Source organism: Pteronotus mesoamericanus, unplaced genomic scaffold, assembly GCF_021234165.1.
Source record: "Pteronotus mesoamericanus isolate MK-2021 breed Mesoamerican mustached bat unplaced genomic scaffold, CSHL_Meso_final contig_169, whole genome shotgun sequence".
Lineage (NCBI taxonomy): Eukaryota > Metazoa > Chordata > Mammalia > Chiroptera > Mormoopidae > Pteronotus > Pteronotus mesoamericanus.
Window position 1 is genome coordinate 26,730,813 of NW_026555068.1, and position 14,240 is coordinate 26,745,052.

Consider the following 14,240-nt stretch of genomic DNA (forward strand, 5'->3'; position numbering starts at 1 on the left):
TGGAGTCAAACAAAACATGAAATGTTTACCGTAGACAGCCCAGAGTGTTTCAAGACCAGATGTTGTCTAGATTTCCACATGGAACATTTTTATTCTTTTGATGAGGAAGATAGGAGGACGTGTTCCTTGTTTTCTGTGGCGGAAATCCTACCACACACCTTTCCCTATATGAGGTCGGAAAAAAAGAGTAAAGAGCCATGGAAGGATATTTACCCCCGTTCCTTCACTGATTTAAATATGTTAAAGAGCTTCATTTGCTAATATTTGTAGACCAGGCTTTGTTTCATCTGGGATGCAAAAGGTGTGAGTCCGTCTGCCAGACATGAAGGACATTGTCAGCGTTTCCTGGCACGGGCCAGCAGGAAGTCAGCCTTGGGAGGAGATGCAGCGATGTTATTAGAAAGTGAGTGTTAATTACGTTCTGGGTTTTTGAGGGATGGTGACATTTGGCAATTTGTAGGGGACAAGGTTGATCTCAGGTCTCGTTAGCTTCATCCTGGCTCTTTTCATCTTTGTTACGTAAATTCCCCGCTATCCTGAGTCCCAAAACCTGTCTACTTAATCACAATGCTACTTTAATAAAGGGGCATTTGCTCTCCTGCCACATTGTCACCCTGTTTACCATTTTTGGAAAGTGTTACTTTTAGTATATATTCTGAGTTAGTAAATAAGTTTCACTTGTTTGAGGTTTTACCATAAACATAGAGCGAAATCTGGCTATAACTCGTTACCGAAGGAATTCACAGAGTTGAATGCGAGATTGAGTTTAATTCACTGTATGTATTTTGTGTTATATTGTCCTTTTGAAAATGTAACTACTGAGGTGTTAAAATTAAACCAGAATACACTATTGCTTGTCTTCGAAAGTCTCTAGAATTATGCTTCTGAAACTCAGAAAGTGACCCCATGTCTGTAGAAACTTAGCTTTTCATGTGCCGGGGCTACATTTCAGACATCTTCACCTATAATTCTCTTGTTGTATTAGATAATGCAGTATGTTTAAAGAATTAAAAATTCAATTTCATGTTTATACTTATGTTCACATGTGCTGGTCACCATGTGTTCTGACTCGGATCATGTAAATATCACGCAGTCATCAGGAACTGTCTCAGCAGACGCAACTTTCAAAACAATTCATACAGGCGCACGGACTCATGACGCACAATATGCAAAGAGTGGCTCTCAGGGTGCAGATTCAGATTCGCTGGTACGTGCGGACACGCATGTACATGCAGAACACATCTCTTTCCAACTTCCAATTTTGTTTTGAAGATAGAGTTCAGGGCAGCTGGGTTGTGAGAGAGAAAGGGAAGGAAAATTGTATTCCCTGGGGGGAATGCACGCACGGCAAAGCAGAAAAAACAAAGACTATGGATTGAGAGCACGCACTGCCGTGTGAGCAACCTGGGAAGCGGCCCCCGTCAACCAGGAGCCGGAAGCCGCACCGCTGGGCGCTCCTCGCGGCGGGAAGCCAAGTCCCTGGCTCTGATTGCCCGGGCAGGGAGCAACGACTGAGCGATGCGTTTACTCATTCCTTCAGTCCACGCACACCGTGTCAGTGACGATTGTGGGTCAGTCACTGAAATATGGACGAGAATGTTCTAGAACTTCTCCGTTGGCCAGATTGCTGGCTCACGTCCTCTGTGCCAACCCGGCAGATGGCCTGCTGGCCATCGGTGCAGGCCCGTGCCTGGTGTGGAGGAGGCTGCACTCTCCTGACCCAGGATCGGGAGGAACCAGACGCAGGTGCTGAGGCCAAACAATGGTCGTAATAGAGATTTTCTTATCCAGCCACTTTTCAGAGATAATCTGGGTTTTAATCTCCAACATCTGAATCTGATTAATTAACACCACAGGACAGAATAATGCGGCCACTGCCAAGAGGCTGTCTGCTGTCATTCTCTGTTTCTGGTTGGTGTTTACCTACACGGACACTTCGTATGAGGAATTGCTCTTGTGATCATGGGGAATATGCTTATAAACCCAGTGACACACACCTTGCGCGAAGAAATATCACCAGTTTGTGTCTGTGTGTGGAATCCAGCCTGCATGTCACCTCAGGGCACGTGACTACGCTTGCTCTTTTTCAGTAATATCTGAATACAATCGTTGGTACAAGTGTTAGCTGAGACATGAAAGGTATATATTTACTTACACTATTTTACATGCAGATAATATGGATTAAATAATTGGTAAGTAATTCGAAGCAACATTAATACATATACTCTTTATCGGCTCTTCATCCGTCTACTGTTATGTGCATCTGTCTGTCTTTTCATTGAGCATCTCAGCCATGGTTGAACTGAACCTCGACTTCGCCTATCCTGAAGCTGAGTCTCTTATTCAACTTAATCTAGGCTACACAAACGGCCTTTTACTATAGTTCATAAATATTAAAAATATTTATGAAATAAAAAGCTTTTCAAACTTAAAATCATAATTTTACTGTTTCTATAACAAAAGTAAAATTAACATGCATGAAAGACTTGGGTTTCAAGGGTTACCAAAATCATTAAAGGAGGAGTAGAACTTCACACTAATATCATTACTTACGAAAATGGCACAAGAATCACCATATTTATAATGTCATGTAAACATGATTAAGTAGCTTAAATAGATATGACATGAAATGGGTGTGTCATGTTGTAACATGAACTTGGCACAGGCTTGTCTCATGTGTATGATCCATGCTAAATATTCCAGCTAAAGTTTTCTAAAGTTTAAAGGAAGTGTTGGTGAGACTCTTACGATAAATACACGAGTGAAATGGGGCTGAGATGCAGACAGCCCAGCCCTTGTGCACCTGAACCTCTGCCGGGATGGGTGCCCCCAGCAGGTTCACTCACACGACCCCGAAGAGTCGCCCTCGGTTTCCCGCGCTGCAGCCCCTACCAGTGTTGTAACTGTAGCTCTGAAATCCTTCCCTAGTGCGTATCGGGAACAAAACATTCTCCTTTTCCAGCAGCCCACATGCTCTCTCTCTCCATCGCAGTTTATCATGCTGACGTACCTGTTCATGCTGGCCTGGCTGGGCGTGACGGCCTTCACCTCCCTGCCCGTGTACATGTACTTCAACCTGTGGACCGTCTGCCGGAACACCACCCTCGTGGAGGGCGCCAACCTCTGCCTGGACCTTCGTCAGTTCGGTGGGTGGATCCCTGCTATAAAACACACCTCGCAGAGCTTTCCCTGAGCAGCTTTCCAGGGGTGTCCGGCCCGCAGGCGGCATGTGGCCCAGGGTGGCTATGAATGCGGGCCAACACAAAATCGTAAACTTCCTTAAAACCTTTTCTGCTCATCAGTGTTCGTTAGTGTCTATATAGTTAACGTGTGGCCCAAGACAACCCTTCCGCTTCCAGTGTGGCCTGGAGACACCAAATTGTGATCCATCGAATGGGTCCCTGTATCATAGTACCTATTAATTCTGTCTATCCCAACTCTGGCTTACAATTTCCTTTGTAAAAATTGACAAATAATAGTCACTGTGTACACACATCAGGCGTTATTTTCTCTGGAGTTTCTCATATTTCAGGCACATCCAGTTCTTGTAAAGACAGAAATATGTCACTTCTGTTTAGCCTGCTGAAATGACATTAAAAAAGTTAACTGCAGAGAAAGCGTGCGGCTGCAGCTCCACAGGGTGAGCGCCTCGCAGTCCTTGGCCGCGCTGCGTGCAGAGTGGCCGGGCTTTGCTCACATGACCCTGACCCCTTCCCCGCTAGTAATAAACTGGAAATGCCATTCTGTATCTTTCAGCTAAAAACTTCTCTATATCCTAAGTTAAATACATAAAAACAGTTACAATTTTGGAAAATGAGCAACTAATAATTTTCTTCTTTGAATTGGCGTTCAGCCAATTTGGCCGTTCATAGGGAAACATACAAGAATCAAAAGACTCGGGGGTCCAGGTTTGTGCCAGGTCCCATGCACACACATGTGCTCATTTTTATAGCTTCGAATTGTGCAAACACTGACTTACAAACTGTTCTTTGCAATGTATATAGTTGTGGCACGCAGTATTTACACCCCAGACCTGCTTTATGGGTCCCCATTGTCAGAAGAATGGGGCCCTGGGCGGGAGGGTGGGGTTAGACACTTAAGAGGGTGGATTGTATTCCCTGGCAGGAAATGCACACACTGCAAAGCATAAAAGGCATATTTGGGCCCCCGAATAGCTGTCGCTATTGAAGGCAATGAAGGACTTGGGGATATTCTCAGCAGAGGGCCATCCAGTGCGGCGTCACTAGGGAGAGAGATGCGGTGTCCGGCATCTGCACCAGGCCACCGAGAGGGCCAGCGTGGCTGAAAGAGAGCGAGCAAGCAGCGGGGACGGACAGGGTGCAGTCAGGGAGCTCATGGGACGCACCTGTGATGGTCAGCGTGGGGCATCCTCCGTCCGGGGGCTTTCATTCTGGAGGAAGTAGAGACTATTTGCAGGTTTCAGCAGAAGGGAAGCAGGAAGCCACTGCTGTTCGAGGAGGGCCGCCTGGCCGTGCACGGAGGACAGGCAGCCTGCGGCGGGAGGAGTGGGGGTGGCGCTGAGCCGGCGTAACCCCGAGGAGGTGTCGAGGCCCGGACCGCGACGAGCAGCCGAGTGGGGAGGACTGGCCGTGCTGCGTGTGTTCTGAATACGGGGCAGCAGACTGTCTGTGGGGAGTGAGAGAAAAGGAAGATTCAAGGAGGAATTTGTTTTGTCACTAAGTCCGCGGGAAGGTTGATTTCCCACCCGTGGGGCCGGCAAGGGAGGTCAGAGGGGCAGTTTTGAAGATGTTGACTTTTAGATGCTTATTAGAAATCTAAATAGAGTTATCAAGTGAGAAATCGGGTGTGTTGAATCTCAGTTCGGGAGAGAGGTATGGGCTGGCTCTGCTGCTTGAGGAGTCGGTAATATTTAAAATCCAGAGCCCTGAGCCTCAATGAGACCAGCAAGGAAGAGGGATGACTAAGGAGTGAAGCTGGCAACACTAATGAGGAGGCCCCAGAGAAGGGGAGGAGGCAGACAGAGCCCAGAAAAGCGGGAGCAGGAGATGGGTTTGCGAGGAGACCACCGAGGAGAGCTCGGAGCAGGAGGGAGCCACGTGCGCATACCTGGACCGCCGGGCAGCCGGGAGGTGAGACCGAGAAGTCACCTTCACTTGGACACGCAGAGGCCATCTGTGAGCTTCATCAGAAAACTGTGATGGCGCGTTGGTGCAAGGTCTGCCTAGAGGCGGGTGACGTGGAAAAGAACAGAGTGAACTTGCAGGCAGCGGATGCAGGCAATCCTTGCTGGGGTTCGGCTGTCACCGTGAACGGGAGAATGGGAGTCCCACCTGAGAGGCGTCTGTGGCAGGTGGCGGATCAGGTGAAGAAAGATGGTCTGGCTGGGCGGCTTCCTCGTCAAGATTGTTAGGCAAAGCTCATGCGGGTCCCCACCCCGGTCACCTTGGCAGAAAGGAAAGGTCACAAAGAAGGATGGCTTCATTCTCTGTCCTGCAGGGAGATTAATTTTCTAAATTGAAATCATTGCACGAACTATAGGCAAAGCAGAGGGGAGCTAGCAGTGCACCCCCAAGCCCAGAATGTGCGAATAGACACACGTATTAAAACTATATAAAGAGCGGCAAGTGCTAAAAGCTTAGGCATTAATTTGCCCAGAACTTTCAGGTCTGTATGCGTTTAACACTCCCATAGTTCTGAAAACAAAACGAGTGACCCACATGCGGATGAACATGGTCTCGTCTCTAAAATGAAGTCTGTGGCACCTCGTGACCCAAGTAGAGGCAGAGGCCCTGCCATGCAGCCGTAGGCTCTGACTTCACAGTTCTCCGTCGGAGGCCAGAAGCACGTACTTTTGACAGTTGCCCCAAGTGACCCTGATGCGGTCGGTCCACAAAGCAGCTGGGCCGAGGGTGAATAGAGTGCGGTTACGGCTTGGCACGTCCCATTACGAACGGCACCAGTTTCAATATTAGCAGAGAACAATCTCTCCTTCGGACGCTGTGCCTTTATACACCAACGGCAGCCGTGTGCCAGCAGAACACATTGAGGTCCAGGCTCCAGAACGGCCTGGGACTTCGCTACGAAAGCAACCGTCGTGCCTGCGCCCTCCGTGAACGGACCGAACCGGTGCCTGGCTGCAGCTGAGACCCCGGCGCTAGACGTTTGACGGACATGTTTGACGGGCGTGGCTTGAGGACCAGAGAAGCGGGCTCTTCCTCTTACAGCTCTGCTCGCGGTTGTTACCTAGCAATGAGGCTGAGGGAGGATTTTTCTATTTCTAATGTAACATGCAACGGAACTTGCTTAGATTTCATCTGCAGAAGTTCCTGTTTCTCTCTCTGGGCTCTTGAAAACATGTGTTTTCTGCATGTTGTAGGGATTGTGACGATTGGAGAGGAAAAGAAAATTTGCACCGTCTCTGAGAATTTCCTGAGGATGTGTGAATCCACTGAGGTGAGTGTTTTTACAGCCTTTCATTTTGTCAGGATTTTAGCTTCGCTTTGTTGTTTGAAGAATATGTAATTATTTCTACATTCAATTTCCCCCTTTTCCTCCCAGAAGCGACTTTTCTCACAGTGATGTTATGCAGGGGGACTAGAAAATAAACATGAATGAGATGCTCTGTGTAGTTCAATAAAAATTATAATAAATATTTTAACTTTTTTTCTAGAAACTATCATTTTAATGAAAGTTGAAAAGTTACAGTTTTAAGATATGATACCATAGCCTTGTGTGTTATGTTACTGAAAACGATCATCATTAATCACGATCTCATCTTTCTGATGAAATCACATTCACATGACGCTGTTGCAAAGACGTAAACGATTTGCAGGAGGAAAGATTTTGTAGCAATGCTTTGGGGTAAGTGGTTTATCGCAGGCTCACTTCTGTTAAAGACGCACGAGCTCTTGTTCGTAAGGAGCCGCAGGCCTGACCGCTTCTCTGTTTGCAACCTTGACCCACGTGTTGGTTTTCTGGTTTCCCCTGCAGCTGAACATGACCTTCCACTTGTTCATCGTGGCGCTGGCGGGAGCGGGGGCAGCTGTCATTGCCATGGTAAGGCCTCCCCGCGCCCGGGCTGGGCTTCTCCGTTCGAATCACAGAGGTATTTGCTTTTATCGCCAGTGTCGGAAGTCCGGGCGGATCATTTATTTTACTATCAGTGAAAAAAAAAAAAAAAGAGACAGAGGGGGGATGCTGGGTTATTAAAAAGTGAAAAACAAATCTTAACCTAAAGAAGTTTTATCACGGCAACAGAGGTAATGTTTGGTTGGCAGTTTAAGGATTACAGCAGTCAATTATATGGTTAACAGTCACGCAAATAAGTAAATTCATTAGCAGGTAGAGATTAGATTACTATGAACAGGAAAATCATCTCTGCAGCACATGTCAGCAAATGAACATGTCCATGCGACATTCTAAGTAACATCATTGGTTCCTCAACTTACTTTGTCATTTTTTTCCTCCTTAAATAAGAACATAAAAAGCCACTGCATCTCTTATGAAAAGGGATTTCCTTAAATCTCTGTAGCTTTATGTCATGTTTTCTGTATCTGATTTTCTTCAGAAGTATTAACACATCCTTAAAGCCAGGCTTTTAGCAAGTCTGGAGGTCCTACTGTGTGCCAGATCCTCCTCCTCTGTGACTCTCCGCAGAGCCCAGGCTGCCGCCGGCACTGAACAGACCCTCAGAGCATCAGTGGCAGCTTCTGCTGTCCGGGCTTCGGTGTTTGCTTTGTGTCCGAGAACATAAGGAGTTTAGAAATTCAGCTGTTTCCTAGTACCCATGCCACTGGTACACCCAATTCAAGGTGCAGAAATGACGGATTGATGTGGATTAATTTGATTCTTTTCCTGTACACTGTCTACTGTGTTGGTGAAGGAGCACCATTTTAAAAATAGGAGCATTTTATCTCTTGTCGAAGACTAAAAATAGGAATGACGAGATAATGCTAATATGCTCATGAGCCATTTCAGACCAGCTATTTTTAGTGACTTCATGCTGGCTTTTGTATTAAGATGTGAGGCTGTTTTATTAGAAATGATTTTTTTAAATAGCTAACAAAACCCACAAAGTCAGTGCTAAAGCGAGTTTTCAGATGTGTTCTTAATGTTACAGTAATTGTTTAGATTGAGTGTAGAAACTTCTCATGGGAATTTCATTTCAGAATATGAGATGCTTAATAAGATCATGGTGACTCACTGATTGGAGGGGTCACAATAAAGCAATAAGTGACGGCCTCATAACCTTGACCTCAGCTCAAAGCTCCTACGCGCCCGGGGACGCGCCCGCATGGCCGGGGCAGTGACGTCCCCGGCAGGCCCGGCCCCTGCACCCCAGCCAGCTGTGAGGCGAGAGGAAGCACCTTCTCGTTCCTGGTCACACCCGTCCCTGGACAACAGATAATCTGTGGGGACACTCAAGCGCCACACACCCACGCAGAAGAGCTCTATAAAGTACTGTTTGCAAAGAGGTGTGGACTAAAGCTTTGTGTGCCTTGGCAGCGTCTGGGCGCAGGTGAAATTCTGGGTGAAAGGGCACGCCTTCGGGCACACGTCAGGGAGCCGCTCCTGTCTAAACCAGTGATGGTGCTTAAATGCCCTTCACGATGCCTAGTCTGCAATGTTTCAATCGCCAAAGGATCTTAAGATTATAGAAATTTAGATGCTGTGTATTTCTGAAGGAAGCCATGCTTTGCGTAGCTTTAGATATTAAGGTATAAACAACTTCTCTTTCAAACAGCAAGAGTTTAGAAGATTTTTTTTTTTCAGGTACTAAGCCTGCTTCGGCATTTCTAAATATACGCGAGGCATAAATTCCTTCGGAAATACATAACATATAAATACTCATTTGCATCTGCTTTTGCAATTTATTAGCTCTGGTTCTTAGGAGGCAGGGATAATAGAGCTCCCGCTGCTGTTCCCGGCACTCAGGCTGCTCCCAGCGGGGGGGCTATCAGCTCACATTTCGTGAAAGCCTCCGCTGTTGAAAGTGCTGTCGAACGCTTCCTGCCCGCCGATGCATCCGATGCTCGCGACACAGCAATGCCGTCCGTCCCCCCGAAGGCCAGGGCTGTTAGAATGGGCACGAATGCCAGCGCGTGCTTCGCTGCCTCCCATGTCAGCAATGTTAGGGAGTTCTGCCTGCTGCTGAAATTCGTCACCTTGGCCTTGCACCCGTGCCCATGGTCCTGTGTGCCTGCGGAGGGGCAGCAAGGGGCGGGGCCGGCCTGCATCCCCTCGGGCCAGGGGAGACGTCTGAAGACCGACGGGGAAGCACCGCCAGTAGAGGGTCGCTGAGGTTCAGATCTGAAGATGCACAGACAACATGTAACGACGGAGGGGCCGCATTCCCTCAGGCTTTAAAGGGAAAATGTTTGATCACCTGAAAACATAGCATGTGTTCGTGTGGCAAATACTGTGAGTACCCGCTACTTGCTAAGCCCTCTCGACACAGCACGTGGGATCTTCACAGCCACAAAGCAGTACCGCGTGAACTCGGTTTTGGGTGTGCGATCAGTTCCGCCTCCCCCCGCAGAGGCTGTGGAGAAGAGAACATAACCTGTAGCTGCCGCTCCCATGTGGCTTATAATTTCATTAACCAAAATGCAAAACTTCAGAGGAAATGGAACATTCTGAAAACAGCTCCTTCTTGTTGGTAGGCCGCTTGTCCCACCCTGTATGTCAAAGTTGTATTGTTTTTCCTACTGACTGTTAATGACCTTAATATACCACAGTAGCCACCACTTAGGATTGCCTTTGCATTCTCTGTGTCCTTCTGCACTTCTCTAGAACCAACTTACCTCCTGCCTCTTAATGTGTTCTTGACCAATCAACAGTGTAGTGTTCTATTTTACTACATTATAGGTGAAAATATTGTCCTCCTTTCAAAAACTTAGAGAAAGTGAATGGCCACTTGATTTCCCTTTCCTATTTATCACTTGGAAAATGCTTCTCCCTCCTGGACCAAGAAGGAGGATGAGCAAGAAAACCCCTGCATGACCCTCATTGCGGAGTCAGGTCATGTCAAATCAGGGTCTTTATTGCTTGAATGACCTCAAGTCTTCAGACAAATCTGGAGCTTCCTTTCTGAGCATGGCCCTATTCTGACTGTTGTGAATAATCTAAAACTATGCAAAATTCGTAGGACACAATACCCACTCTTGTGGAGTTTGAATCTACAGGGAACTGTGGCATTCACTGTATGGAAGATTAACTGGATAATTAAGTCCACAGGTTTATTTCGGGGTTCCCAGGACCCTTCTTTCCATGGCACAGCAGACAATGTAGTCTCTCAACTCAACTCAACTCAAACAGCATATGAGGCTATTTCCCGTTATGGGTTGGGACCCATAGGTACATGGACATGAAGCCTATAGTCTTATGGTTTAGGCAGATGAGGGCAAAATGGACAGGACACGCCACATAAAGATGAAAAATCAGTTTTGGATGCTTCAGAATTGAAAAGAATAAGAAATAGTGAAAAAAAGAAAGCCAAGTTGTTGTCTTACTATCAGAGGAGCGAGCAAGGAATGTGTTTTGTTTATATCGTTCCTATTACCAAGGACATTTGATTCCATTTTATTAATGAACATATCTTGCATAAGCGTGCAGTGTGAACATGCCTTTCCTGCTAGCAAGGGGTAGAGAAGACACCGAACAGGCTTCCCACATTAACCATTTTTGTCTCTGATTAGGTCCACTACCTTATGGTTCTGTCTGCCAACTGGGCCTATGTGAAAGACGCCTGCCGGATGCAGAAGTACGAGGACATCAAGTCCAAGGAGGAGCAGGAGCTGCACGACATCCACTCCACCCGCTCCAAAGAGCGGCTCAACGCCTACACATAAGCAAAGCCTTCCCATCCCCTCCCGTCCAGACGCCCTGGTGTCCAGCCAAGGGCCGTCCAGCCATCCGACCTTCCGAAGACTAAAACGAAAGTGCTTCTCATCAAGGAGATGGAGGGTGACTTAGGAATCACCCGAGCCCAGTTCTTTGCTGTTGAGCACTTAATTCCCGAATTTATTCAATTGGTGTAATCAGACCTCTTCCACAAGCTCCTATCCAGCCTGTTTCTTTTTAAATTTCTCAAACTCATTTAATAATTCTTAAGATCAGTGATACTAACACTGTTGAATGCAGAGATTTATTTGATTTTTATCCACTCCCCATGTGTTATACATAATACCTTTTGCATTATTTCTTATGTTTTGAAAAGAAAAATAGCTTTTTATACTTTTTAGTTTTGATTTCGGTAACTAGTTTAACTACAGGTAACCTTCAAAGGGACCATTGTACATTACGAACCATAGACAGAGATGATGTCTTGATGACGCTTCTTGAAATACGGAAATCTCGTCTGAAGACCGGGGCCGCGGTACTGTAGGCCCTGGTTAATGGTTTCATCAATCTAAGGTGCAATTTCTAAATTTGTAAGAGTAGGTCAAAAAAAAGTGCTTCTTATCTTTGTTAACGTTGTATTTTTTTCCTGACATACCGAAGAGGCATTTCCCTCTGGTCCTTCAAGTTTATGTTGTGGGCATGTACAAACAGTGACGCTAACGCATGGCCAGTTGCCTTTTTAAGGTTGACACCTTTTCAAGTTTAGTTGAGAGACCATTTTAATGGAAACGACTGCTGTGGACAATTGGGGAAGTATCTCTTTGTGACCTAAGCAGTGGCTGGATTGGAACTTTAACATGCTAATGTGGAACATGAGTCACCTTCATGAAGGTGGTATATGACAAACAAGCACACTAACCCCTCCAAAGTTGTGTTACCTACTTTAAAAAGGTTCAATGGATTGCACCGCTGTAAACTATCCCTCAAATGTGTATGATATATTTGAAAAGGCTTCCATTAATATAATAGCTTTGCTTGCAGCCTTCCAATCTATGTTGGTTTACCTGTAGTGTTTTTTAAAGTATGGTTAGAGGCCACTATACAGTGTATCCTTTCGAAGTGTAGTGGCGTATTTGTGTTTTTATTTCTAGTAAGTCATTTTAACCTGATGTTCGTTCATATTCATTTATAAGAAGTACCTATATCAAAGGAATAAAAAAAAACTGCAATCAGTATTATTGGACCAAATTTGGTGTTTGTTTTAACCTTGACTCTTGATTATTTCTAATGCTACAAGAATGCTGTAAAGTGTCTTTTAAAATGACGTCTCCGGACAAGACATTTTGGTCAGTGTATAAAAACTAGGTAGGATTGTGCACTGATTTGACCATTGTGGAATCTTTTCTCAGTAAGTGCATTTCTAATAAACTTTATTGAGTGAAACAATCTTTGTACAATGGCTAGCCATGCATCACCCATAATTTTACAAGTTCTTGTAGTACGTAGGGGTATTACTAGGGTTCTCTGTGGCATGAAAATGCATCTGTAGTATTATTTAATTAATTTGGGGTTTTGCTTCTTTTCTTTAGATTATCTTACTGGTTCAACATTTTTCTGATATATGCAGTATTACAGATATTCAGCAAAAGTATTAAATGGGCTTCTTTAAATTCTATATGATAGTGTTTCAGTTCTGTGTCTTAACAGTTTGTGATGATTTTTAAAACTGTCTTTTAAACTTATGTAATGATGTTGATGCTTTTGCCCTTTTTTTTTTTCCTGGTATTAGAGTTTGTATTTTCACAAAGAGTGCTTTGTAGCAGGCATCACAATTAATCTGTTTTGTACATAAATGTGCCAACAGCTTGATGGTGGCGTTTTTGAAATGTAGAACAAAGTGCTTGCAAACTGTAATAAATACACTTGTGTACTTTGTGTACTTATGATTAGTTTCTGCAGTGTTGTTTTGTGTGTGTGTGTGTGTGTGTGTGTGTGTGTGTGTTCTGTTCTGCTGATTCCTCTTTCCTGTGTGTGTGCATTGTTTTCAAATACGACAGGCCCGGCCTTGTTTCCTCTGGATGCTTATTACCTCCGTGGAGCTGACCTAACCCTTCAAAGTTCAGTGACAGTTCTCTGCGTTTACGTACAGGATGGCAATGAACGCAAGGCAGGTGGGGAGAGGGTGAGGCATTGAAGAGGGCAGAGGTCATCTCAGCAAATGCTCACGAGTCCCAAGTGATACCACTTTCTTGCCTAATTTTTGTCATTTTGTGTTTCCTTTAGTGCTTCGTAAACTAACAGAGAAACAAAAAAGACTAATGACATTCAGAGGGAAAAATGATTTATCGGTTCAACTTCAAAATATCAAGGTGAGACCCATAAAGTGAAAAAATATATATATAGTTTCTAGACATTTTGTTTGTTTTGGGTGTAATTTCTTCTGGCCAAACTAGAAATGATGTCAATTTAAAAATAGTAAAATAGTTTCAATGAGGATCTTAATTTTAATAAGGCCTAAGGATTTGGATTAGTCTTCAATGATCTATATGCTATTATGGGTGGCAATTTGGAAGTTTCACCGACTTAGGTTAGGAACTTACTCAGTGTGCGAATAAAATGTGTGTTGGCCTGTTCTGACTTGCGTGTAATCAGGTTACTTCTTCCTGTTAAAACTTAGAAATAGTAGTTTCTGATTTCTTCACTCACAGAGCCAGTACACTTGACTTTCTGTTTTGTTTTATTTTGGTCTTTTAGACACAATAAAGACATATCGTTTTAAAGTACAAGGGTGGGCAAAAGTACGTTCGAGTTGTAATACGAATAAGAAACACCATAATAAATAACACAAGAACAGACGCGGTTCTCCACCCATTTCTCATCCTCCCAACTGTAAGCCTCCTTTTGCCCGCCGCTGTCCATTTCATAGAGGAGCCTGCTAGCTGGAAATGCTGAACATGATGAATTAAACTATCACAGTCCCCTGCAAGGTTTTCAGAACGGTCAGGTCATTCGAAGTCACCAAAGGCAGGTCCCTGTGAAGTGCTGCTGGTTCAAATGTCAGCATAGTCCTGTCGGCTTCAATAAGCCCAGGGCGGCGTTTCCTCTCGCGAAAGTGAAGCTTACCTGTTGGTTCATTTTAGGCTCTTTCATTCTTTTTCAATTAAAATTCACTTGGCTTGAACATTGAAAAGCGCTTAGAAAATGAAATAAGCTGACTCATTACATTCGTTTAAAAAATTAGCAAATGAAATAATATTAAAATGAAATAAAATGTATCTTGACCGTTGTGTTTCTAACCTGTGGAACCTCCTGCAGATGTGAATACCAAACAAAATGAAATGAGCAAACAAACAGTAGGGAATAAAATACGGGAAAGAGAAGAGATCCAAGTATTCTGCTGTTATTCTTTGCGTAAG

The 14,240-nt window shown here is 44.8% G+C and overlaps 1 protein-coding gene across 2 annotated transcripts in view; it reads left to right on the forward strand.

Moving 5' to 3' along the window:
- The window catches only part of GPM6A (glycoprotein M6A), a 196,203-nt gene extending 183,459 nt beyond the window's left edge, over positions 1 to 12,744 (forward strand). For both annotated transcript variants that reach the window (XM_054566201.1, XM_054566200.1), the window contains exons 4-7: positions 2,993 to 3,146; positions 6,359 to 6,435; positions 6,973 to 7,038; positions 10,680 to 12,744. In XM_054566201.1, coding sequence (XP_054422176.1) covers positions 2,993 to 3,146; positions 6,359 to 6,435; positions 6,973 to 7,038; positions 10,680 to 10,832 — 450 coding nt within the window. In that variant the 3' untranslated portion in view covers positions 10,833 to 12,744. The remainder of the gene's footprint in view (positions 1 to 2,992; positions 3,147 to 6,358; positions 6,436 to 6,972; positions 7,039 to 10,679) is intronic.
- The last annotated feature ends 1,496 nt before the right edge of the window (positions 12,745 to 14,240 follow it).